Source organism: Medicago truncatula, chromosome 5, assembly GCF_003473485.1.
Source record: "Medicago truncatula cultivar Jemalong A17 chromosome 5, MtrunA17r5.0-ANR, whole genome shotgun sequence".
NCBI lineage: Eukaryota > Viridiplantae > Streptophyta > Magnoliopsida > Fabales > Fabaceae > Medicago > Medicago truncatula.
The window spans coordinates 34,182,186-34,209,376 of NC_053046.1; the positions used below are offsets into that span (position 1 = coordinate 34,182,186).

General features: G+C 32.6%; 3 protein-coding genes across 4 annotated transcripts; 2 read left to right on the forward strand and 1 right to left on the reverse strand.

Annotated features, from left to right (window-relative positions):
• Positions 1-1,177: 1,177 nt before the first annotated feature.
• On the forward strand, positions 1,178-10,103 carry LOC11423462 (aarF domain-containing protein kinase 1). 2 transcript variants are annotated; one of them, XM_024783846.2, is made up of 16 exons: positions 1,304-1,603; positions 1,678-1,761; positions 1,844-1,984; positions 2,082-2,152; positions 3,055-3,148; positions 4,088-4,165; positions 5,257-5,323; positions 5,654-5,739; positions 6,108-6,158; positions 7,592-7,639; positions 7,850-7,970; positions 8,088-8,268; positions 9,074-9,205; positions 9,288-9,427; positions 9,531-9,608; positions 9,694-10,103. In XM_024783846.2, the coding sequence occupies exons 1-16, from the start codon at positions 1,454-1,456 to the stop codon at positions 9,840-9,842; spliced, it is 1,671 nt and encodes a 556-aa protein (XP_024639614.1). In that variant the 5' UTR covers positions 1,304-1,453; the 3' UTR covers positions 9,843-10,103. The 2 variants fall into 2 exon arrangements, with proteins under 2 accessions (XP_024639615.1, XP_024639614.1); XM_024783847.2 differs by lacking the exon at positions 7,592-7,639 and having other exon boundaries at positions 1,178-1,603.
• Positions 10,104-12,860: 2,757 nt separating this feature from the next.
• LOC11433639 (glutamate decarboxylase 1) lies at positions 12,861-18,398 on the forward strand. Its single transcript, XM_003616140.4, has 7 exons — positions 12,861-12,961; positions 13,105-13,309; positions 15,746-15,946; positions 16,081-16,295; positions 16,500-16,753; positions 16,873-16,925; positions 17,703-18,398. Exons 1-7 carry the CDS (start codon positions 12,876-12,878, stop codon positions 18,201-18,203), a joined length of 1,515 nt encoding a protein of 504 aa, XP_003616188.3. The 5' UTR covers positions 12,861-12,875; the 3' UTR covers positions 18,204-18,398.
• Positions 18,399-19,413: 1,015 nt separating this feature from the next.
• LOC11433640 (L-type lectin-domain containing receptor kinase VIII.1) lies at positions 19,414-22,194 on the reverse strand. The gene has a single exon (XM_003616141.4). It carries the CDS (start codon positions 21,971-21,973, stop codon positions 19,871-19,873), a length of 2,103 nt encoding a protein of 700 aa, XP_003616189.1. The 5' UTR covers positions 21,974-22,194; the 3' UTR covers positions 19,414-19,870.
• Positions 22,195-27,191: the final 4,997 nt, after the last annotated feature.

Here is a 27,191-nt window from a genome sequence, read left to right on the forward strand (position 1 = left end):
TGGTTCCATTCTCAATTACTGATGGTGACTTCATTCTTATCCCTTATGCAACTTCATTACTCTTCCCCACACGACTTTATCACTCTCATCGCATCTCCCCTCTGAACCTCTCAATGTCCCTATTTATTTTGGTCAAATGAACATCATATATATCATATGATAATAAAGGGTAACACCCAACTTACCCAGCCTCTTAACCCGTTGTGGTACGTTTTGTTTGAACATGTTAGACTTGATGTAAACTTACCCGTTTACTCTGCAAATGATTCTCACATTTATTTACTGCAAACTAATAGTTTAACTTTAAGGCCTAAATTTGAAAATTTAAATCATAAAAAAAATGTTTATGTAATTATGTTGACAAAATTGGAAAAAAGAAGTTTCACAGAAAAACTATAGAAATGAAGAACAAATAAACCATCAATTTAAGACCATGCATTCTCTTCAAGTTATTCTATAAGATAACCAAAACTAACAACTCGCTTATAAAAACTGTCAATTTAATTTCTAGATTGTATGAAAAACTGTCAATTTAGTCCTTAATATCTTAACAGTAGGGATTAAATTAACATATATCAGGAAAGTACAATAAAACTTATATAGCCATTGACAAAAACAGCGAACTGTTCTAACTAACCAATTAAAGTGACTAATATTTATACCTAATGGAAGCATTGGTAAGGAGAACTAGGTTTGCAAAAAGCTTTTACACTAAAAAGAAGTATGAAAATGCTTGAAACTTTTTTTTTTTGTCGAAAAAATGCTTGAAACTTGAAACCATCCCACCAAAGTTCTTGGAATAATAATGTAAAAAAAAAAAAACTCTAGGATAACTTCGTTGGTTCACGTTGATTTAATCTAGAATAAAGCAGTTCATTTAAAAGTGTCCTTATTTATTCCGCGTTTTTCTAAAAACACACTCCCTATAAAGGATAACTTGACTAGATATGACATTATTAATATAGATTCTCAATTTTGTTTAGGTGGTTGTGGGAGGGATGAAAATTCTCCACATTCATTTTTTGATTGTGCATTTTTTTTAAAGTGTGCGGTATCATGTTTTGAATTGGTTGGGTATTCTAGTGCTTTGCCTAATGAAACTATCGTGTTTGTATACCAAACTTGAGGACTTCATTCAGGCAATAAGACTTTTCGCGAATACTTTTTAGCAATTTGGTTGACTTTTTTTGTTTGTTTAAAGAAGCTGTTAATGAAACGAGATCGATAAAACTATTTAGTTGACTTACATTGATTCTTTATCGAAAGAACATGATAGTCCTCTTTTTAGCTATAAAGAATCAACTTCGAATCAGTTACTTAGACAAAGTGGAAATTTAAGTTTGGTGTTGGATTAAATCAAAGATTAAAAGTAATCATTGGTGGGTCCGCTAATCCACTTTGGGTGTCTTGTGCTAATTTGTAATGTAACTCAGCGATAAACCCCTCACACGAAATGGCACCAAAACCTTTCCACTTTCCCGCCAAACGAACAACCGCCATTTTCCTTCTAACCGCCGCCACCGCCGCCATAGCTACTGCCAACTCTGACGACCTCTCCTCCCAAATCCATGGCATCGTCCGCACCGCTCGCGCCGTCTCCACTGTATCAATCCTTTTCCATTTTCTTCTCTCATCGTTCAATTTCGCTTCTTCATCTTTCGTTTTTCAATTTTCCAGGTTACTTCCACTGTCGTAGATTACGAATTCTCGCTCCGCGGCCTTCAAAAACACTCCGATCAGTATCGTCATACGATTTCCCAGGTAACCGTCATCTCTTGAATCGTATTCATTGTTTCAATTGGCGTCGTAATAGTTTCAATTTTACGTTTTTTTTGGTGATTAGGTTCATCAACGTTCCGCGAAGAGGTTTCTGAAGCTATGTGAAGCTAACAAAGGGTTTTATGTGAAAGCTGGACAATTCATTGCTTCGCAAAAAGTGATTCCGAGAGAGTACTCTTCAACTTTATCAGTGTTACAAGATCAGGTGTGACGTGGCTTTCAATGTATCTGTTCAATTTCAATTTTCTCATTGGTTTTTTTTGTTTGATTTTCTTTCTAATTGGAACATTTTGATGATTTAGGTTTCTCCTCTTCCTTTTGAAGTCATTGAGAAAGTGTTGAAAGAAAATCTCGGACCGGATTTCTCTGAGAAGTAAGTTGCACTCACTAACTGAATTTTGATTTTATGAATTCTTTATCGTTCATTGTTTATCTTATAAGAGCTTTTTTGTGTATAAGCTTTGACTCTGTTTGGTATGGTAAAGGCACATATTTGAGTTTATAGTTTATGACTTATAGCTTTTAAGTTCTTCTGACTAAAAGAGACTCGTTTGGTAATTGTCATTTTCTCACGAGCTTATAGCTTATTTTTTTGAGCTTATAATGTTTTTTGATAAACTAATTCAAGTAGCTTAAAGCTTACAGCTTCTCACTTTTTATCTCAATTTTACCCCTGCAATCTTAATTGAAAAAAATAAATATTAATTAATATACCCTTTTTATGTCATTTCATATTTATAAGCTACTTCACGCTAATTTTAACCAAAAATTTGTCCACTATCAGCTATAAGATAACTTATAAGTCATTCTCTATAAGCTAGTTTATCAGCTATCCACTATTTTTTACCAAACAAAACCTTTATATACAATTAGAAAAGGAATAAGAGTAAACTCTGGATAGGCTCGTTATAGCAATAAAAATAAGCTGAAAAGAAGTTATGGACATGTCATAAAACTCTTGTCATAAGATAGTCCAAATAAGCGCTTTAAATGGCCATAAAAAGGCTTAAGTTGTTAGTATGAAGTGCATGAATATAGTTTTTAATTTACGATTAGTTTCCTCATGGAAGAGTTCTTTGTTGTTAAGGTGTGAACAATGCATTAACCAATTTTATAGCTTTGATTGGACTTACCTTTGAGACAACTGATACACCACGTACACCTCTTAAATCACCATGTACACTTATTCTTTTTTCTATAAGTTTACAATTTCACATTTTTTAGGTCTTCTTTTTGACGTTACAATTCTTATTTTTGTGAATTCCATTATTTCAGATTTTTGTCCATTGATGAACGACCTATTGGTGCTGCATCTATTGCTCAAGTTCACCATGCAGTACTAAAAAGTGGTCAAGAAGTAGCAATCAAGGTTTGTGTACAGGTTTTGAGACTTTACGGAATTCCCGATGGACTTTTCTGAAAATGACCACTAATTTTTTGAAGTTGAAGTTCAGTTTTTACATCTCAGGCACATTGCCTGCCTGCGACTGTGTTGTTTGAGATGGGAAGACTGTTTAACTTATTATTTGTTATTGGTTGGGTTGATACTATTTGGCATCACAGATTAGCAAGCACATTGTTTAGAATCGTACTAAGTTGATGTTAGTTTGAGCTTTTGAAGTTGTTATAGTAAAAAGCCCTGTCATTTCAAAAGCATTGTACCTGTCCAAACATTTTCATTTGTTACCATTGTACATTTTGTTGATAATACAAGTATTTTGTTGTCTTATTTTAAATGATTATATTCGTGATTTGTTAGCTTATTAGACTTTTTGGATCAAATCAACCACTTGTTTTCTCATCCCTTTAGTTTATTAATACGGTTTATCGATTCTATCTCCAATTAAACCACATTTATGTGCAACCACAAATGTCAAAATATGATTAGCTATTTGAGCCTAAACTTGGGTTTGAGAATAAGTGGATTGGTATAAATGATTTATAGGGTTTAGGGTTTACGGGGTACTGGCTGACTAGTTATGGATTGCATTTGAATCATAATGATGTTTTAGCAATCTCCTCAATTAGTGGAATTTATTATTTCTGATAATCATGCTAACTAGAAGATACTGTTGTTTTGCTGATCATATGTGGAATTCGGGTAGAGGATAGTAACACATGGACTACAAAATGCTAACACTATCTGTACTTCTGTCATTATTAAGTAAGTTAACAAGTCTTTCATTTCCTTCCATGTGATGCTTTTTCCAACTTTTTCCAACTTTTTCCAACACATGCTTTGAATTGAGGTAAGCTATATTTGGAAAAATACTTCAATTGTAAAGTCATTTTCTTCCTTGCAAACTAGGTGCAATATCCTTGGATAGAGAAGCAGATGCATTTCGATACAAGAACAATGTATTTCCTATCAAAAACTATTGGATGGGTATATGCTCTAACTCTTAACCACTCTTATTTAATGAATGGTATTAAAGAACTTATGTTGGGGCTGTTTATCGAAATTATAACTTTTTAAGCATCTTGAAGAGTAAATAGTCACTTTAGTCCCTATAAGTGACAGACGAAGTCAAAATGGTCTCTGTGTTGATTAAAAACATTTAAAAGCCCCCAAATGTAACATTCGTTGGCTTTTTTATCCCGGGCGTTAAATTAGTGTTGCTTCTCCATCAAATATGCTCATGTCTCATCCATTTTGCCTCGTCATCTACTTATCTGTCTCGCGAACGTTGGCAAGAATCATAATGACTGTTATTTGAACATTTTTGTTCCCTTTACATGTCGAAAAATCCCCAAATGTGAACCCTAAAAATATTCCAAATTTTATTCTCTGTTCTCTAAAATATGATGGCAGGTTTGTTATGATTAGAATTGTCATCATCTTTGTGGAATACCTACAACAACTTCTAGAGCTTAGAGCTGCCATAGAGAAAATAAGACCCCCCCTGCACACACAGCCTTACACCCACCAAATACGCCTCCTTTATATATTTTCACAAAGCTCTAGAAGTGAGCAGAGAGAGAGAGTGAAGGTTTATTCATTGATTCCGTTGAGTGTTCAGTACAAGCTTATAAAGTAACAGCTTAGATAGCTACCCTACCTGACTTGGAACCAAATAATGGAAAGGATAACTAAGTGTGCTGATTCGTAAGTCGTAACTACGGGCCACATTTTCTCTCTTCTAACAAACTTCCTACAATCTCGCTAAATAACTAACTATGTCACCAACTTGCCATCCTACCCCATTTCTTTCTCCTAGCATAAATTTTTTCAATAATTTAGGTCTCTCAACCAGTCAACCCCCCAACTCAATTTTACTCTTTTTCTGCATTACGGATTCTATCAAGACTGTAGTAAGTACTTCATCATTTTCTTGAAAAGAGAAGATTTCATGAATTTAATGTCTAATTACAGGTCGAGGTTGATCTACATGCTCGGCATGTCATGCTGTCTATATACTCTCTTACTATTTAGTTGCTTTTGTTTCTTTATATTAAGATTCCTTCCTTTGGCTGCAGCTATACCCTCAATACAGGTTTGGGTGGCTACCATTAGCATTTGCCAAAACTGTGTCTTCAGAACTTGGTTAGTAAGAAAGCTACGTAAATACGGATGACTGTTACTCCCTATCTGAAATGCATTCTATAATTCTGCTATCACATTTTTCTGTTTGCTTCTGGGCATATTGTTTATAATTAGAACTCCCAGAAAAAGTGCTATATGTTCATGTTCCAACCATTGGTTATTGTTTAGTATTTAAATTTTGTAACTATCCATGAAATTAAGGATAAGTAGTCTAAAATGTATTAATCAACTAAACATATTCAGATTTTTTTTCTTTGGAAAAAGTTATTTTAGCATTTTAAGGCACACTTAGTCATGAATGAGATATATTCCCTGACTACTTTCCTGCAGATTTTGTTCAGGAGGCAAGGAATTCTGAGAGAGCAGCCAAAAATTTCAGAAACAACAAAATGGTCAGAATTCCTCATGTATTCTGGGTATGATAACCGAGTTAGTTCTATTCCTCCTATTGACTATCCACATACTACCTCTGTCCCTAAATATAGGATCTTCTTGAAAAAAAAATCTTGTCCCATTTTCTAGGACTCCATTCAAATATTCATCCACATTAATTTTGTCTTCACCAAAATACCCCTAATTATATTTTGTAGCCAATAAAGAAATAATAAATTAAATACTATAAAGCGTAAAATTGAAAAAGTTATATCAATCGTTAGCAAATATAATACCATTACAATATTTTTTTTTTTAATTTTCGCGGTTTTGTCATTGGGATCTTATATTAGAGACAAAGCGAGTAATATTTAGTATACTACTTACAAACTTTGCATTAAAATGCATGCAGGAGTTGACAACAAAGCAAGTCCTAACCATGCAATTTTATGCAGGACACAAGGTATGATGGATCTATAATGTCAACAGATGATTATTTCTGGGAAAGACTCTCACTATAGGATAGTAGTTCTAAGATAGGATTTCTATTATATCTGAAGCTACTATTATACGTCTAAATTTCACATGATAGATTTTATCAGCATGAGCCACTATGTGTTATGTTGTCTTCTTTACGCTCTTTCCAAATGAATCTATTACCATATATTACTTTCCAGTTCCACTATCCCAATTTTTTTTTAGATGACATAAACTCTTTTAAAATTGTCAAGATCCTTAGATGAATCTTTTGTTCATGGTATAATAAAACAAAGTTTAATTTTAGGATAAAATTCTAATTCAGTTATTCAATTTTGGTATTATATTATTCTGATTTACAAAGGGGAGCCTTGATGCAACGGTTGGAGTTGTTGCCATGTGATGTGAATATGGTACCTGTTTGAGTTTTGGAATCAACCTCTTGCCAATGCAAGGCTAGGCTGCCTACGTATATCCATAATGGGTCCTACCCTTCCTTAGACCCTGCATGTAGGGGGCTTTATAGAACCAGATTGCCTTTATTCTCTAGATTTAAATTCTATTCAGAGCATCGTACAACTTATGAGAAGAGCTATTTAATGACGGCACAAGTTGAATGGAATTAATCTTGTTGAAGTTATGGGTTTTAGATAGAATAAGGAGAAGAAAAAATATTATTATGGTGAAATATGATTGATGATGATCTGGTACTAACACTAATCCCTGGATTCAAGACTCCTAATCCTAAACATATTAGAAAATCAAGAAGCAAATCATGATAATAACTAAGTAATCTGATAACTAATTCTAGGAGATAATCTAAGATACTCTAAGATTAGAAACTGATCCTAGAACTGAGATTAGGCTGGTGCATCTGGGCTGAAGACACGTCAAGACGAAGGCTGAGGCTAGAGTATCTCAGATGAAATTCTAGAGTTTTGTCCTTCACTTCAAACTTGTACAAAGAAGGGTCATCATGATATGAATGATAATTTTTTTCCTTCGAGAGTAAAATTAGAATGAAGGATGGAAAGGAAAATGTGAATATTGAGATCTGGATCTAGTATATTGAAATGTAAACTTCTGAAATATCTGCATTATTACTCTTTCTTATTGCGGTGGGGATTTTTTTTATTCTGGTGAGCAGAAACAAAAGCTTTATTATTGAAGTTGCATGGTTTTCTGCGTAGATAGCGCAAACTTGTGCACTTCTTTGCAATATATTTCTTTAGTATATGAACAAGCGAAAAACCTCTAATTTGTGCAATTAGTACTCAACAAAGATTTGTATGGTCCATTTCATATTATGCTACTCCAGTGTGGTTTTAGTAATTTTGCTTTTCAAGCTGTGCTTTGCTTTAGGTTTCTTTATATTAAATTATGTTACATTCTATTAAATGGATGCTTAATAAATTTCAGATTGATGACTTGGATTTTCTGAATCAGATTGGGGTTGATCCAGAAAAGGTTAACTTGTCACAGCTTTGGTGAACTCATGAATTGAATTTTTACGTTCTTTATATTGGATGTAATTGTTTCTTGTGGTAGAATATTAGCAATTGGTTGATGTTTAGTGTACAAAATCAGACGGCTATGGAATCTGAAATTCTCACTCAGCTTGTCCTACTATTGCTGTGCTAACTATTTAACTGATGGATTCTAAACCTTTTACTGAAGGTAGCAAAATCACTGTTTGAGCTGTTTGCCGAAATGATATTTGTGCATGGTTACATGCATGGTGATCCACATCCTGGTAATATACTGGTTTCTCCTGAAGGTCGCAATGGTTTCTCTTTGGGTATGTACGTTTATTTGAGATCAATTTCAGTCTAATTGGACTCCAACTGAAACTTAGACGAGTGGAATAGTTGAACTTTGGCCCACACTGACCCTTCTCTTTGGAACCATCATGCAGTTCTTCTAGATCATGCAGTCTACAGGGAATTAGATGAAGAATTTAGAAAAGACTTTTGTCAGCTATGGGAAGCTTTGGTTCTAAAGGACTCAAAGAAAACAATGTGGTTTGGCGAGCGATTTGGTGCTGGGAAGTATTCTCGATACTTGCCCATTATTTTCACTGGAACAACTATTGAAAGGTTCCTTCTTAACTTTGTCTATTAATTTAATGTGTCTAGTTTGCATTTTGACGAAAATATGGTTTTGGTCCCTGCAAATATTCCTCGTTTTCGTTTTAGTCCCTGTAATTTTTTTTTGTTGTTTTTGGTCCCTGCAAATATGCCTTGTTTTGGTTTTGGTCCCACTTTTGTGATGATTTACACACGTGGCACATGATGACTGAACCCATTTATTAGAAAAATAGTCCCTGCAAAATCTTTTGATTTTTGAAAAGGTCTCTGCAAAATATTTTACTTTTGAAAATAGTCCTTGCAATAAGAACAAATCCCTCTGATAGAGAAGTGAAGCTAGGTTGAGCAGAAAAAATACATCCAAAGGTGAGAGTGGGACCAAACCTAGTGCATTCTTCAATGTCACTTGGGTTCTTTCGAGGGAGGTGCTTCAGCAGTTTGTCCTCCTGTTTGTAAAAAATTGTAAACAGAAATCCTGAAGCATCAATTTCAGAACCGGGTGGCATGACCTGATCCAAGCCCAACCGATTCGTTGGAGCAGAATTCTTGCACATATTTGTTGTGGTATGTGATTGAATGTTTCCCCTCTCTTTGGTTCTTAGCCTATGATTCATTGCTTGAAACTCATCGACAGATATTAGCAGAAGGATGAAAAAAGTTTGTTGCGTCAATGAACTTGTTACGTTTTTGCTGTCTTTTGTTCGCATACTGTTCTTTTTGGAATGGCATCTGGTTCTCTTATGTGATCTTTGCTCCTAATAAGTTTTTTTTTAGTTAAAAAAATATGACGTAACTTTTTTCTTGTGAGTTGCAGCAAATATTCTTCTGGAATGTCACTCAAGGAAAAAGAGAGTATGAAACATGAATTGAAATCTCTGTTGTTTGAGGACTTATCTTCATTCATGGAGTCTATGCCACCAGATTTTATTGCTATATTACGCGTAGAGTAAGAAACAGTGTTCATGCTTGTCGTATTGGATGCTAAAATTTTGTTACTTGATGTAACTAATATTTCTTCGTCATTCTAGTGCACTGCTAAGGTCTACCATTAGAAAGATGGATGTCTCACGGCTCATCAGATTGTTAACTTACACCAAATATGCAGTATATGGCCGTCTCTGTCCAAAATTGGATGGTGAATTGTGTAAAATGCCCGGAACAAACGTTTGTAAGTTACCTTGTAATTTCTTGAGTCTACATGAAAGCTTGCATTGATTATCAAGGCCTTGCAGAATGAGTTTTGCATCTTATCTTTCTTTGCATGCTTCCAGATTTTGCTGTGAAAGCTGTTTTCTTAAGTTCCATATCAACGCTAAAATATATTCGCATCCTAATCAAGGTCCTTTTTGGTGAGAACTCTTAATTATAATTTGATATTATATAATTATCACCTCTAGTTTGAACTAACTAATATCATTTTTCTCCCTTTATCAGGGGCCATATTTGACAGTACCCCTTGGCAGCAGAAAGTGAAGAATGTACAAAATTACTTGTATCGCAAGATTGGTAGTAGTGACTTCTGGGGCATTCTGGTCCATTCCGCCTTTCTTCTTTTTTGTATTCATCCTAATGCTTTGTTTTGAACATTGAATTCTATGACTAAAGTGAGTGCTTGTTTGAATGTATACGAGCTCCGTCCCGATGCAGCTTGCAATCTACAAATAGCCAAAGAAAAAAGGGATCCATCTTCGTGCCTCCTTCTAAAAGCGAGTGGTGTATTGCCTTTCCAATTACATGTTTCTGTCAAATGCCACAAACTGTGTACAATAACAAATTATAGAATCAAAGTCTCAAACTGAATGATAAAATTACTACATAAGGTTTAGTGCCAAAGTCACACCGAAGCTTCTAGCACTACATTTATAACTTTATTATCTAGAGTGCCTTAAAAACAATTGATTCTGATTTTACTACCGAAAAATAAAAACAATTTGTTCAGATTTATCTACTAACATAAGAAATTGTGTGAGTATTTAGAAGAGCTAATGAAAATAATTTATGACATGTTTATAAGTTATCTTTGACTTATTTCAATAGGTTCTATTTAAAAATAATGTAACTGATTTTCACTTTTTCTTTGATTACTTAAAATTGCTTATAAGAATTTATACGATAAGTGTTTTTTATTTTATTTTTAAATTATTTAATTAAGCTATTTTTTTGGGACAAAATTTAATAAACTCTGTTTCTTTATAAAAAAAAAAGTCAATGTGTTTGTTCTAATCACTGAAATGAACTAAGTTTCATTTTCTGGCATCAGATAGTTTACTGCAATTAAGTATTAAGTTCCATATTGGCTCTTCTTAATATTGAAAATCACCTAACAACCAAATTACTCAAACCCCCTCAAAAAATAAAATCAGACTACTCAAATTGGTCCTTTGTTTTGTTTTCTATTGAGTTTTACTAAATAAATTATCTTTTGTTTCTATGTTACAATTCTCAAACTATTAATCTCCTTCTATTTTTTTTAACAATTAATCTCTTTCTATTATTAAGGTTAATTAAGTTATTGAATTGAATTAAAAGATTAACATTTCTTGCTGAGCAATGTTATATCTCTAGAAAAATAACATCAAGAATTCTTCAAGAATAAAAAGCAGCCAATCACAATGCACTATTTGCCACAATTCAAGGAGGTGTGGCTAAAAGATAGGAAGTGAACAAATAAATCATGCAATTAAAATTTGTCAACTGTGTCTTGAAAAATTGTTGATGCTATTTTTCTAGATAAATAGCATTTTCCTTGCTATATATCACAACAAAATTCTTCAAGAAAATTTTCCGAATCACCAAATATCATATAATCTTCAATTATTAAATTACTATTAAACTTAAAATCAGTCACCACATAACTAAGTAAGCTTCTTCCCTACTATCCACTTTTGTTTTATACTATGTTTGGTATCACATTTTTTTCACGGTGCACGTTTTCCAATGTCTTTTACCGTGATTTTATGAAGCTGGAAATTCCAGCTTTTGCCTAAACGTGGGTTTTTTTAGCTTTGCACCGGTATTCCAAACACATACTTAATTGTTTGTGTAGAAAATCTAGATGCCACCTCCTACTATGTGTATTGGGAAAACAAAAATGCCCAACTTTTAAAACTATCTATATTGTTATTTTTTTTTTTTTACGGAAATCATGTTGATTGTTACTCAAACCTTTTTTTCACTGTGATAGAGAATGGTTGGAGCATCTTATTGTGTCTAATGGTTTAAAAAAACAATTCGTGTATTTGTCGTGAACTTTTTTTTCGCTGGATTAAGCATTTCTGTTAAAAGATAGGTGCATATCTCTTAGATGTTTTTTTATAGATTAATACTGTTTTTTTATAGATTAATACATGAATTTAATTAATATACTCTTCTAGTGGATAATTATTTTACACATGCATCCAATAATTTATTGTCGTATTAATTAATGAATATGAAAACACATGAGTTGTCGTATTCATTGATTGATGTGGCAACACACATCATTGAATGCAGGGCTAAATAAGTTTTTCATCCCTATAAATATGGTAAATTTTGATTTTAGTCCATAAAAAATGAGATGTTTTCATCCTCACAATATTTTTTTTTGTTTTAGTTTTGGTCCCTAATGGATATAATTTTGACATCTATTTTTGAAACATAATATGAATATATAAAGGATAAACATAATAAACAGACATAACATAGATACATCTTGATCATAAAAGAGTTATAATCCGGACATTTTTATGAACATAAATTGGTCTTGTTCAAAAATGAACATAAATTGGTCATTAAGGACCAAAAACAAAATAAAAAATTGTGAGATGAAAACATTCAATTTTATTTTATAGAGACTAAAATCAAAATTCGCTATATCTATAAAGAAGAAAAACTTATTTAACCCTTAAACTCGATATATATTACATGCTTTGTTTTGACAAAGTATATATTACATATTGCTAAATGACTAATACTAACAAGTCTTGATAAAGGATAAGACTACATAACTTTCATTAAGAATAAGTTATTATTAGTTTAATAAAAGTATAAATATTTTTTGTAAGAAAAAGTATAAATATTTTTATAAACAACGTATTGGTTCAACTGGTAAGGAATTGCCCCTTCAGAAAAAGTGGAAAGGGACTTGGCGGCCTTGTTAGGTTTTTTTTAAGGAGTTTTATTTCTAACGTATGAAAAAAAATTCAATTGGAAGGAAAGACCCTGTGTTGTGTGTCTCACAGATTTTCTCATAAAAATTAGTCATTGCTAAATAGTAGTAAAACTTTGTTTGGATATCATGGTAACAAAAAAGTATATATATTTTATTTATTTTAAAAAAGCAAATGACACTTTTTTTTTTTTACAAAAGCTGATGACACTTGCTAAAAGTAAAACAATTCATCCAACAGTAATAATAGTAATAAACATACTAAATAGAGACAAATTCACAGTGCAATCCATATAATTCGGTAAATGAATGAAAATAGGATGGTGTAAGTTTTGTGATGATTAGTATTTACATAAGTAACTAACTTAATCACATTTCTTTCATACACACATCTTTCATCACAGCACTCACTCTCTCACTGAACAACAAACATCCATATCTGATCTGAGCTAGGCAGCCACCGTACACGATGGTTCTATCAGAAACTGCAACCCATATGGACGCCTCTGTCCATTCAACATTCGCCTCTCGCTATGTCCGCACATCCCTTCCCAGGTTTGTCACTTTTTTTTTATGTTACCATGTTATTGGTACGAAGTTTCCTCCGCCATTTAATTTCTAGCTATATGTATGTATTATATGGTTATCATTACACATTGATATACTGATGGCACATTATATATGTACAATGCATGTAGGTTCAAGATGGGGGAGAATTCGATCCCAAAGGAAGCTGCGTATCAGATCATAAACGATGAGTTGATGCTTGATGGTAACCCTAGGCTGAATCTTGCATCATTCGTCACCACATGGATGGAACCAGAATGCGACAAACTCATCATGGCTTCAATTAACAAAAACTACGTCGACATGGATGAATATCCTGTCACCACTGAGCTCCAGGTCATACATTCATGCACTCTCAATAATTAACGTACATATATGCATGTTGTTTTTAATTATTAAAATAACAAAATAAATTATTTACAAAATATTAGTCTAGAATTGCAAAATCATAATATGCGATCAAAGGTAAAATCATAATTAAGAGTATATTACTGGGCTATCTGTAAAAAAATAAAAAAATATACTGCTGGGCTAACTAAAAAAAATGGAAAAGAAAGTATATCTAGGGGACGATGAGTATGAGTATGAGTATGAGATATGCGAATCAAGTCATTCAAATCAGTCAACTTATATTTTAACCGAAATCCAATCAAGTCGAGATCCAACCAGTTTAAACGTGTTTGATTGGGGCAGCGGATTTTGAACATACAAATCCAATTCAATGATAGGATATACACATTTATATTTTATTTTTCTTAAAAAAGTAACACAACCACTTTCCCTGAATCTATTTTTTTCCCTTACAATTATAGTTTTAATTAATTGTAAAACTTAACTTTAAATCTAATTTGAGAGACATCATGATTCCTTCATTCACATTCTTCCCTTTGTTTAAGATAATATGCATTTGCTATTGAATTTGATTCAAATTGTGGATGCATTTTTAAACATTCAATATGTGTTTTATGTTTTGAGTACTAGAATTTTATATTTTTTTTAATGATTAAGTCGTACCACAAATTTGTTCAATGAATTACACTTTTTATAATTTAAAGAGTCATGTTAACAAGTGTCATTAAGTCATTGTTTAAAAAATCTGAAGAAGAAAAAAATGAAATTTTATTTTGGAAATACAAGGATTTGTTCCCTAGTATATTTATCAAAATTTTACGAGATTGAGTTTGCATAGCTCTTGGACCATCTGTTTTTTCAAATGAACCCCTTTCTCTTTTTCATTTTATTTTTCTCATAATTCCTTTATCGAAAATTAGATTTCTTAACACTTTCCCAACCCTTATCACAAACTAAGATGCATATACATTACTTCTACTTCCCCCTCTCATTATCATCCATATTCTCACATATATAGTCATACTCATGTTTAAGTTAATTTCTTGTTCAACATTAGATGAAAATACTCATCGTTATTATTATGAGACACATTTAAAAAAGAATGTATTGTTTAATTAATTATTTCAGTTGCTTCAAGAATTTCCTATATATATGTGACTCGGCATGTTCTAATTATTATTGGTCGTGATGTCAAACATTTTTTAATGTAAGTATTCATAAATCATCATAAACATATGCGAAAAACACAATATTTTTTATTAAAAAATTGTATACCATAAACTTAAAAGTTTACGTTATATCTTGATAACATAAAGGTGAGGTGTGGAAGAAAAAAATAGAGAAGAATATTTTTATCCGAATAGGAAATAATGTGGAGGTGTGGTACAGATGTAAGGACATGGATAATATTATCTTCCCTTCATTTTTCTTTAAAATAACCATTCTTGGCTATTACCAACCCGTGAGTAGTGTGTACCCAATAGACCACAAGATGGGTGAGAATTTTAGGGTTTTTTTTTTTTTTTTTTTGGGAAAGAATTTTAGGTTGAGTCGCTTCTCTTATTTCACACTTTTGCCTAAACCTTAATATTAAAATTGTGATTCATTGGTTATTGTAAATGAAATTCAAAATATTCTTAAGCAGAAGGCGCAGAGAAAACTATATGTTTTCAATATTTTTTCCTGTGCAAAATTTTGTTTTCATCTTGGAAAGTTGAATGTGTAAGGACAAAATTAAAACCTGTATTTTTTAAGAGTAAGATTACAACAGAATTTAGCAAAAATCCAAATCTATCCACCTCATTGCCAATCTTCTCTGAGTCCCCACATGCATGAAAATTCTCCAAAAATTAATAATTTAGTTAAGGAGAATATATCTTCCTCTATACAAAAGTAACTAATATTCTTACCCAATGAGAGGTAAACAAAAGTAAACGTCATCCTCTTCTCTATCTATACTAACAACAAACAAATAAGGTCATTATGAATCGCATGTGTTGTTGAAAGGAGGAACACCAAGTTGGCATGCATGTGGGTCTTGAATAGTAACTATATCCATACACATGCATAATAAATTAATAACTTCGTACTACAATATAGTAATAAATTTATAACATTGTACTAGCTAGAAACTAGGGGGCAATAATATTATTTGGGTGATTTAGTATTATCCTACATAATTCAAATGAGTATAGCTAAATATAAAAGACAAATACATATTAAATCTCATAATTTGTCAAATATTCCAAATGTGACACTTACTTAATATAAGACAAAAAAAAATATTCAAGTGATTTTTCAGTACTTGATTTTCCCTGTATTCTAATAACCCTCTAGCTATTATAATTTGATGTTTTTGAAAATTTCAAAATATTTGAGTTTGCTACTATATTTTGAATTTCAAATGACGTTACCATGCAGAACCGTTGTGTTAATATGATAGCTCATCTTTTCAATGCACCACTGGAAGACTCAGAACCTGCAGTTGGTGTTGGCACTGTTGGCTCATCAGAGGCCATAATGTTAGCTGGATTGGCATTCAAGAGGAAGTGGCAAAACAGAAGGAAAAGTGAAGGGAAGTCTTGTGAAAATCCCAACATTGTCACTGGTGCCAATGTTCAGGTCTAACACATGTTTTGTTCTGCCAATTGTACAAAGAGCATCCATCATGACTATTGTTGAAATTTGTTTCTGAAAATTATGGCTCCAATTTTTATAATGAGTCGTTAATCGAGTTTAATCGTGTTTGTATGAAGGTTTGCTGGGAGAAATTCGCAAGGTACTTCGAGGTGGAACTGAAAGAGGTGAAGCTGAGGGATGGATACTATGTAATGGACCCTGAAAAAGCTGCGGAAATGGTGGACGAGAACACTATCTGTGTTGCTGCTATTCTTGGTTCCACGCTAAATGGAGAATTCGAAGATGTCAAGCGCTTAAACGATCTCCTAGTTGAAAAAAATGCCGAAACTGGGTACTTCTCTCACTCTCGTTTTGTGTACCTTTTTTTTTTTTTTTTGTAGGATACAGATTCCCTACTGTTATAATACCAAAGTTAGTCATTGATTAGAGATCGAACAACTCCTGTTATACATAGATTAAATTAACTTTAGACGATCTTATTTCGCATATCAAGTTTAAACTTAGACTTGAATTGACATGTGAAATCCTTTGGCAGTTGGGACACTCCAATTCATGTGGATGCAGCAAGTGGTGGATTCATTGCACCATTTCTTTATCCAGAGCTTGTGTGGGACTTTCGTTTATCACTTGTGAAGAGTATTAATGTTAGTGGACACAAATATGGTCTAGTCTATGCTGGTATTGGTTGGATTATCTGGAGAAGCAAAGAAGACCTTCCTGAGGAACTCATTTTCCACATTAACTACCTTGGAGCTGACCAACCAACCTTCACTCTCAACTTCTCCAAAGGTAAACATAGAATTGATACAACCAATAGAATACACTTGGATCACTCTCACTATGATCTGGTACTATTTATTAGCTTTTACTTTATCATACTGATTTGTTTCATAAACTAACCAATGCAGGTTCTAGCCAAGTTATTGCTCAGTACTACCAACTGATTCGTTTGGGTTATGAGGTAAGTAAGACACTGAGAGTGACAAACTCTACCAACCAATTTTTTGCTGCTCTACATGTAAACTCACAAGTATCAAACATCTTAACTAAGTGCTTATCATATATGTATAAGCTATTTATGTAACAAAAGATAAAATCAAATCAAATTGTCTTTACGTAAACGAAAGGCTGTTTTCATACGCTATCTCAAAGAGCTTATGAAAATAAGCAGAAAACAGGTTATGAAAATATCATAAGTTGTTTCCATAAGCGCTTATAGCAGTAGAGAAACTCAAATAAGTCAATCCATACAGGCCCTATAACTAAAACTTTTAAGTGAAATGATTGAGGAGGAGCTTTGACATAACCATTAGAGTTGTAGTCAAATGATTAATTAGGAAGCTACAAGTTTGAGTTCTAGAATCAATCTCCCATAAGTGTAAGATAAGACTAAGAGACTCGCATTGAGTTCAACCCTTCTTGGATCATGCTGACATGGCAGGTAGGAACTTTATGGACTTGGATCCTCTGTAGCCTCTCAAGCCTCTCCAACTACATCTTGATCACTGGATTAATTTAGCGGATGAGTATTATATTTCTACATCTTGTTAGATTTATCTAACTACCGAAGTGTGACTGAAGAGATCGCAGAGGCAGCAGATGATCTGAATCAGAACATTACAACACCAAGTCATCCTTTTATAGTTACATTACAATACATGATCCTAATCACATAAAACATTTTTCTGAAACTTAATGCTGCGTATAATTGATAATTTCTTTGTTAATTGGGTTGTAGGGATATAGAAATGTGATGGAAAACTGTAGAGACAACATGATGGTGCTTAAGGATGGGCTCGAGAAAACAGAGCGGTTTGAGATTGTATCCAAAGATGAAGGCGTACCATTAGTGGCTTTCACTTTGAAGGACCACAATAACTTTAACGAATTCCAAATCTCTGATATGCTGAAGCGCCATGGTTGGATAATTCCGGCATACACCATGCCACCGGATGCAGAACACGTGACAGTGCTCCGTGTTGTGATCAGGGAGGACTTCTCGCGCACCTTTGCAGAGCGTCTTGTCATTGACATCACCAGGGTGATCCACGAGCTGGATTTGGTTCCTTCGAGGGTAGTCAGTACAAACACCATAACAGTTACTGGTGGAGAAGAAGATGCAGACAATGATGGCACAGTAACGATTGCTAACCAGAGTGTACTGGAGACTCAAAGGAAAATCACTACAGCTTGGAAGAAATTTGTGATGAACAGGAAGAAGACAAATGGTGTTTGTTAGAGCCTTTTTTTGGATAATTTTGAAGCTAAATAAGAGTGAGTTTATGTATTTTTTATACATGAATAAATTAGGCAGTATATTTGAGTAACTCAAGCCATTTCTCTAATTCAGATTTTGATTGAGGTGAAAACAAGCTATATATGTATGCTCTCAACTACAAGTTATTATTAATATATTCCCAAAATATTGTTTGAATTTTCTTATTAATTGTTCTTAAATTTATGTTTAAGCTATACTCATCTTTAGTTTTCCAATACATAATTTGATGTCTCTTATTTTTATTGTTTCACTTATTTGTGTGTTTGGGAACACTGCAATATTTGTAGATATCCATTTTTACTAAAAAAAATATTGGCATAACTTAGAAAGCAGAATATAATGTACAATTTCTAATAAAATATTAATACTTAAAATGTTAGTTTTAATACACTGTCAAATGTATAAAATACAAGTTTAATACATAGTATGTGTATTAACTAACCTGAGATAACATCTTCATGAATCAATACGTTCATTTAGCTCCCATTCCTCATCAAAGTTTTAGCAACTCTGAACTGAGAAATCCACCATGCTAGAAAGGTCAATATGATGGCAAGTAGAGTAGGAGTTGTGTAAACGATTAAAAGATAATCACAGTCATTTAGAGGTACTCACCTGCATAGTGGCTTCTCAATTTTATGTGCATGAAACAGAAAGAGTAGCTATTGACTGCATACCAGAAAAGGTTGACATCTAAACAGTACATATCAAACAAGATGTGTGCGATCATATAAGTTTGCCAAGGAAATGTCCATGAAATATTAAGTTAAAATTACGCGTTTAGTTTATTAAATATTGACAAATTACTAGTGGCACCAAAAATACAATGAAGTTCTAACTTCTAATGGCACCAAAAATAATTAGCAAAAGATGAACATTGAAGCCATCGGGAGTCAAAATTCTATCAACAGGCAAACACAGAAAGATAGTGTGAAATATTTAAAGGGCAGTTATTAAAGCTAGGGAGTTCAACATTAATCTACAGAAACAGGGTAGTAATACATTAATCTAAACACTTATCCCCTAAACTAAAACTTGCATTAAAGAGAAGTGCAATTTTTATTTTTATTTTGAAGGAGAAGTGCAGTTGTTGTAAGTCACAAAAAAAGAACACACTTGCATGCACACATAGGCATATTACTGAACTTTATAAGTGGAATTATACAGAAACTTGGAAAGCCATGGAGAAGACATAATAGATTTCACCTTTATTAATTATTATACCATGGTAACAAAATTCAAATTTTCAACAGAAAGGTTGTTTAACATCAATTTCTTAATTCAAACTTGCCTTATACAAGTCCGTGTCCATTAGAACTAGAACAATGATCTAAGCAAAAGTCCCATAACCTTCCCCAGATTGTGCTAGTAACATTCTACAGTAACATCTTGCGTTGCTCTGCATCATCAGATGAATGAACCACTTGTGTTGAATAAATTTGCGCCAAAATGTGTACACCAGAGGCAGAATTGCATAAATAAACCCCAAAATTTCTTTCTCAAGGTCCTTAATTGCATGCTATTGTCATTGACTTTACATCATGAACAAATGAATACATATATATCTCTATCTCTATTTACACCGAGTCAATAATTAAAAATGGCCGTGTTCAACCGAAAGATTTCCATCAGACTATATCTCCACCGTTGAAGCTGTTCTCTGATGTGGAAGTAGAGATGGTGAGTATACCATCACAGTCAGATACACTATCTTGCAAGCTCATTAAGAGGTGAGAGTGTGAAGTACTGAGACCCGTAGAAGGCTTCGTTCTCGGTACAATTGGCACTTCAGCTTCACCTCCTAGCATCTGAACCACGCTTCTCATTGTTGGTCTAGCCAAAGGATCAGGGTGTGAGCAAGCTAACCCAACCAAGAGTACCCTTGTCATCCCCGCTTCATCGAACTCGCCCTCAAGCCTTGGATCAACTGCCGCTAACAACCTTCCTTCCCTGTGTAAACTCCAAACCCATTCCACCAAATTGCTACTCACTCCAACCTTGCCAACACCAGCAGCATCTTTCTCTATTGGTCTCCTCCCACTAGCCACCTCAAGAACCACAGCACCATAACTAAACACGTCGGTTTTGTCGGTGGCTTTACCTGTAAGGAGATACTCGGGTGCTAGATACCCCATTGTTCCAGCAGCCACCGTCGCATCCGGAGATTTGTCATGCTCAGTTTGCCTTGCTAATCCAAAATCTCCCAAACGCGCATTGAACCCTTCGTCCAACATTATGTTACTAGTCTTAATATCTCTATGAATTACCTGATTTTCACACTCTTGATGCAAGTAAGCCAAAGCGGACGCCACACCCAATAAAATCTTTCGGCGGTGAGGCCACGGAAGAGGCGTTCTAGCCTCGAACAAAGCCTTATCCAAACTACCATTAGGCATCAAATCATACACCAACAAAATCTCGCCTTTCTCATGACACCATCCTTGAAGTCTTACAAGATTCCGATGTCTAAGGCTACCAATTATAGACAACTCAGATAAAAACTCATTCTTACCTTGACTACTATGACTACATCTCTTCACAGCAATAATGTCACCATTCTCAGTCAAAATTCCCTTATACACAGTCCCAAATGCACCATGACCAATAATCCTATTAGCATTGAAACACTTTGTAGCAGATTTAAGCTCCTTGTAACTAAACTGCTTAGGCATTTTAATTATCTCCGATCCAAGCGAATCAAATCTACTCACACGCTTCACTTTCTTCGAATACAACCAAATCATAGACCCAGCAAAAAGTGCTAAAACAAAAGCACCAGCAGTAACAACACCAGCAACAGCTCCCAAACCCTGCTTACACAACCCATTATGACAACTCTTCTTACTCTCTTTTCTTTCCTCATTCGAAGAATTCATTGTTGGAGCCATAGAAGGAGGCGGTGACCTTGCTGAATTCGCCGTGGTATTCATCATACTAACTGCTGGAGGAGGCGACAAACCACCCGAACCCGTCATAAAAGATGAGCTAAAACTCCACCATTCAATCCTATGAATCTCTGTACTACCTTGAGTAGAACCAGAAAAGCCAACATACATAAAATCATTCAAATACAAGCCCATATCAAGATTCATAGTCAAAATTGGATCTTTAGGCTTCAAATTAGAATAAGAAACCCAAACATTAAACCCATTATTAGATCCATCAAATTCAATCCAAGCATTGACACTATCACCACTTTTAAGATCAACCCCAATTGAATCCAAATCACCAACTTTACTAGAAACAACACTATTAAGATCAACACCAACATGATTCCCATTAATATCCTTAAACTCAACATCCATAAGGGTATCAAATTCAACCGCCACAAACCCATTTCCGGCAAGACCAAGATAACCACCAGCGTCACCAAGAGATTCATCGTCCGGTGAGATTATAAAGGCAAGTCCACCGCCGATGGAAGAAGGGTTCAAATTGGTGACTGAGAAAGAAAAGAAAGTGGTGAAGCTCGCCGGAGTGGTGGTGCCCGGTTGACGGAATCTGATTGGACGGGAATATAATGCTTGACCGGCGCCGGAAAATGGAACGGTGAGGTCACGTGTGAGTGTGACGGTGCCGTTGTTGAGATGAGCGTCGCCGAGAAGTTTGAGGCTTGTGAGTGTTAAGGTTCCGAAGTCGAATTCGGTGGAAGCGATTATTGAGAAGGTGAAGCTGAAAAATGAAAGAGTGAAGAAGAAGAAGAAGAAGGAAGAGAGAGAAAGTTGAGACATTGATGAGAGAGAGTGAAGTGAAGTAGTGAAGAGAGTGTTGTTAATGCTGTTTCAATTGGTGTTTATGTTTATGTTTTTGTATTTTTCTGAGAAATTGAGTATAGGCATTGAAATTGAAATTGAAAATGAAAATGAAAATGAAAGAAGAGGTGTGAAAGTTTCTTTGTTCACGGGAGAGATTTTTGAGAGAGAGAGAGTGACAGAGAATCCCATGGGAAACTGAACAAGACAGGTGGATGGTTAACACGCATGTTTATCTTTTTTTTTAACGGTTATTTTTTTCTTGTCTTTTCTTCTTTTTGTTTTTCTTCTACTTCATTAATATACTATTGACTTAAAGCTAAGTAAATGGATTTGTTTTGGATACTTGATTTAATTTTCGTATATACTTTTGGATTAGGTATAATAAAGGAGTATACCCCGTTACTCCTTTGGTCCTATTTATAAGAAACAATTAACCTTTTTGATTAATTGTATAAATAATATATTTAGTCTATATTATATATCGAATATATTAATTATTCAATGAATTTAAAAAGACAATTTTTTCTTATAAATAAGACCGGATGAAGAATTAATTAATATTTTAATAATATTGTCAAAAAAATAATCTAAAAATCAAACCGAATCGAACGATTTGATTGATTAATTTCCAAGAATGATATTATTGCAGTTGTTTGTGTTCTAATTTAGCAATTAAGTATAGTTAAATCGTGATTTAGAGATCTTGTCAATTTGAAGTATGGTTTAATTTTAAAAAATCGATACTAATAGACAAACAGTAGATTGTTTTGTCGTGACGTGGTGTTGGTATTGAGATTGATACATTATTTTAACGTTGTCTTAGCTTATGATTTGAATACACCGTTGTAACTACATCACGCAATTAGTTATCATATAACTATTTGATCTAAAACCGACGCCTGAGATTGATTATAGTTGACTTATGCAGTGTCTAATATGAAACGTCCAATTTAAAATCGATGGTTGAGATTTAAAACAATGTGTAAATAGTGTCTAGATCCTTAGTTTCATGCATATCTATTTGTCTTCATGCATCTATTTTGAACAAGGATGTCAATGGGTACCCATGGATACGGATAGTATGATATCTGTTCCCGCCCCGTTGGATAAATATGATACCCGTGCCCGTCCCGTATCCTCTTGGGTACCCACTACGCGGGTATCCATGAAATTTTGAATTTATTTATTTTATGGTACAAATAATAACTTTTTTTAATTAAAAAAAAAACTTCAACTTTTAAACATCTATACATAATCCATTAGGAATTTCATAAATAACACATAATCAATAGAAAATTCATGATTCTTACATAATACATAGGTTATGTTTCATGATGTGAATGAAGTGGAAACGGTAAACTTAATAAGATGAATTAAAAAAACTAAAAATAAAAATAGGTTATTAATGAGGAATCTTAAGTGAGCCGTAAAATTTTCTTCAATAAGATAACAAATTTAAGTAATAAGATAATATATATATATATATATATATATATATATATATATATATATATATATATAAAGAATATTTTAGTAATTTAATTTATTATCAGGTATGAGTACCTATGGATATGGATACAATCAAATCCGTGTCCGTATCCATATAATGATGGGTAGTCGAATACCCGTTTATTATACCCATAGATATCTTTTTAACTATCTGTCCTGTACCCATGACGGATTTTATCCACGAGTACCTGTGAGCATGAGTATTTTTGCCACCCCTAATTTATTTTGAAGATGTCTTACTTCATGCATCTATTTCTTTGTGTTTTTGCACCGTTATGCACCACCATGCTTTAGTACTCCTTGTATGTTTTGAATACGTTTTTCTATTTTTGTGAAATTTAATTCTGAGTATCATACTTTGACTAGCCGACACTTGACTAGCACCACAACCGAGTGCACCACCTCTTAAGTCAAAATACATGCAAATCAGTTCTCTCAAAATAAAAATTATGTAATCAGTATTCATATTATAGTCAACTAAAAAAATATAAATGTTTGTTGCTTTCAAGTTATAAAAAATCAAACTAATCATGATTATCTATTTCAACGACACCAATAATAATACAATATGATAAAGAAAATATAATCTAAATTCTTTTTGTAATGACACCAACAATAATTTTATTATAGAAAAAGTTGTTTAAGGATATAATTGGAATGATGAAAAAGTAAGTATAAATATACTCATTTAGTTTGTTACACATTTTAAATGAAAAGGAAAAATAAAAAATAAATATATATTCATATCGTGTTTGTTACAATAGTTTTAATATTTAAATTTATTCTTATTTATTTGTTACATGTGTTATTTGTATTGAAAATTGAGGGTATTTTTAAAAAGAAAAATACAACTAAAAAATACTGAAAGGGGTAATTTTCTTTAAATATAGTATAGATCATACACCTTACCAACGAAAGTGAAAATTTATATATTCATCAAATAAGTTCACAAATATATGCACACATGATACAATATAATTAGATGTATGCGTAAATGTTTATATATCGATAATAATGCATAAAGAAGTTAAACTCCAAATTATTTTTATAATCAAAATACATAACCATTCCATAAGGAATGTACTGTCTTTAGACCTTTATGGTTAGCAGTCATATGATATGATTAGTTTTTCGCAATATATGAAATAAATGTATTCTTTAGCTTAGTACGAAAAAAAGGTAATCTTTGGCACACCAAAATAATAAATGAAGGTATTCTTTAGATTACTAAGAAAGCAAACTAAAAAGTGCATGTAAAAGTCATTAATCATATATTTTTAAGAAAAGTGATGTTAATATACATTTGACTCTATTGATTATATTTAATGATAGTATAGTAAAAACACTTTTCATAATTAATGTCTCTTTTCTATGCAATTAAATAAAATGAAGGATAAAAATGAGATGAACTTTTAGTTAATTAAACAATTCCTCATTCCCATTTTTTTTCCTTTCTCAAATTATAAGTTGTCAACCAGCTTATTGTGCTTGTTAAACAGACCCAACAAACTAATAAAGGTTGAGTTTAGCATAATTGACTAAATTTTCATAATGTAGTGAATCAATATTCAAATTTCAATCGATAGAAATGCTCATTCATATTTAATATTTTTTTAAAAGACACTCATATTTAATATGTGATATGTCTCAAATAAGATTTTCTCTGATGAAGGAAACTTATATTAGGAAAAAAAAAGAGTATGAATAATTAATTTCTTTTGTCAAAAAAAAAATTAATATTTTTATGTAAATGATTAATTATTGGGTTAATTACGTAAATGGTTCCTATAAATATTCATAATTTTATTTTTAGTCCCTACAAAATCAAATCACAGTTTTTAGTTTCTAAAAAATTTTCCACCAACATTTTTAGTCCCTATCAAATTTTTCCATCAACATTTTTAATCTCTGTCAAAAATTTTCATCAACATTTTTTGTCCCTAAAATGTTTAAAGAAAATGTCACAGGGACTAAAAAGTGTGATTTTATTTTATAAGAACTAAAAATAAAACTGCGAATATTTATAGGGACTAAAAACTTAATTAACCCTTATTAATATTGTTAGTGTTTTTATGTTGAAAGTTGAGTTCGAATTTATGATTTTCTTATCAGTCCGCTCTTACATTCTTCCACCATGCAACCACCAATCATCATTATAGGTAACATAATTAGCAATGTTTCTTTATCGTAGATATGACATTTACAATTTGCAAGTGCATAACCCAAACCATCGAGCTAGATAACACTTGCTTTTATGACTGAATTCCATTAATCGAAAACATAATTTATGTTTAATCATTGTGTTAAGAGTGGTGTATATTTAATTAAGAAAGGTTAAGTTAGCGTATGAATGCGTTAAAATGAAATATGCAGACAAATTCTTAGCCTCGAGTCAAGGACTCTCATTCTCTCTTTCCCCGTCACAATCACGGACATGTGCACTAACCACAATGTATTCTGTATCCATCCCTTTTATGCGTACGTCTTTTTATATTTATTCCCTCCTTTGCTTCCTCATTTTCTAAGGTACACTACCTTTTCACGTGCTAACTAACGGTATTCATGAAAATATATACTCTATGAAAATGACAAGTTAAATGAATAAAGAAATAATTTGTGAAACACGAAACATTTCTCGGATTAAAGATGTTTTGGTGTCTGACACCAACACGACACTTATAATATATTGAAATATTTTATTTTATTAAATTATTATTCATGTCGGTGTTTTTGTTGCGTTCGATATCCGTGTCTATATTTGTGCTTTATCGGTATGGGTGGAAATAGGTTAAGCCGAATTAGGCTTTGTAAGGCCTAAGCCTGGCCTGTCAAAATTTTTAAGGCCTAAGCTTGACCTGCGGTCTGTCATAGACTTGTTTTTTAAATTTGAGTCCGACCTTTTGAAAGTTTGTTACGGTCTATTTAAAAGTTTATATCATAAGAACATCTTTAAATAAACAATGTGATATAAGTTTAAATAGGCTAGCGAACTATAGATCAATTTAATTAAACTATCTTTTGATAATCGACATGAGTTTTTACGGAATTTGACTATATATTGTATCATATTTCAATTCTAGTTTATAATAATACATTTTTATATGCGAAAAATTAATGTATACTAATAAACTTAAATTATTGAAAAAGTTAACAAATTTATATTTTAATTCAAAATACAAAATATAATATAATAAGAAATAATATTATTCATATTGATTTAAATAGGCTGGCCTACTAGGCTTAAAAGGCTTTTTGTTTGGCTTATGACTTAACCTCTTAAACTAAATAGACTTTTTTGAAAAGCCTATGCCTTCTCTATTTAAGAAAAAAGTCTGGCCTGATCTGGTCTGTCGTAGGCTAGGTCGTAGGCCCTTGTAGTCCGACCTGGCCTATTCCCATCCCTATTTATCGAATATAATAAAGCAAAATGATTTTCTATTTTATTAAAAAAAATAGTTAATTTAAGTCGAACTACAAATATAAGGTTAGAAGCATTCAACTTTAGTTAAAAAATAATAATTTCTTTTTAATTTTTAATTTTTTCAGTATGACCCATAAATTTACTATACCAATCGTATGTGAGTGTAATATTGTAATTTTAAATGCTGCGTTATTAGTATAGCTTGCAGTTTGAATATTGCCAAGATTCTTGCTAACAACATATGAGTAGAAAAGAATAAAGGGA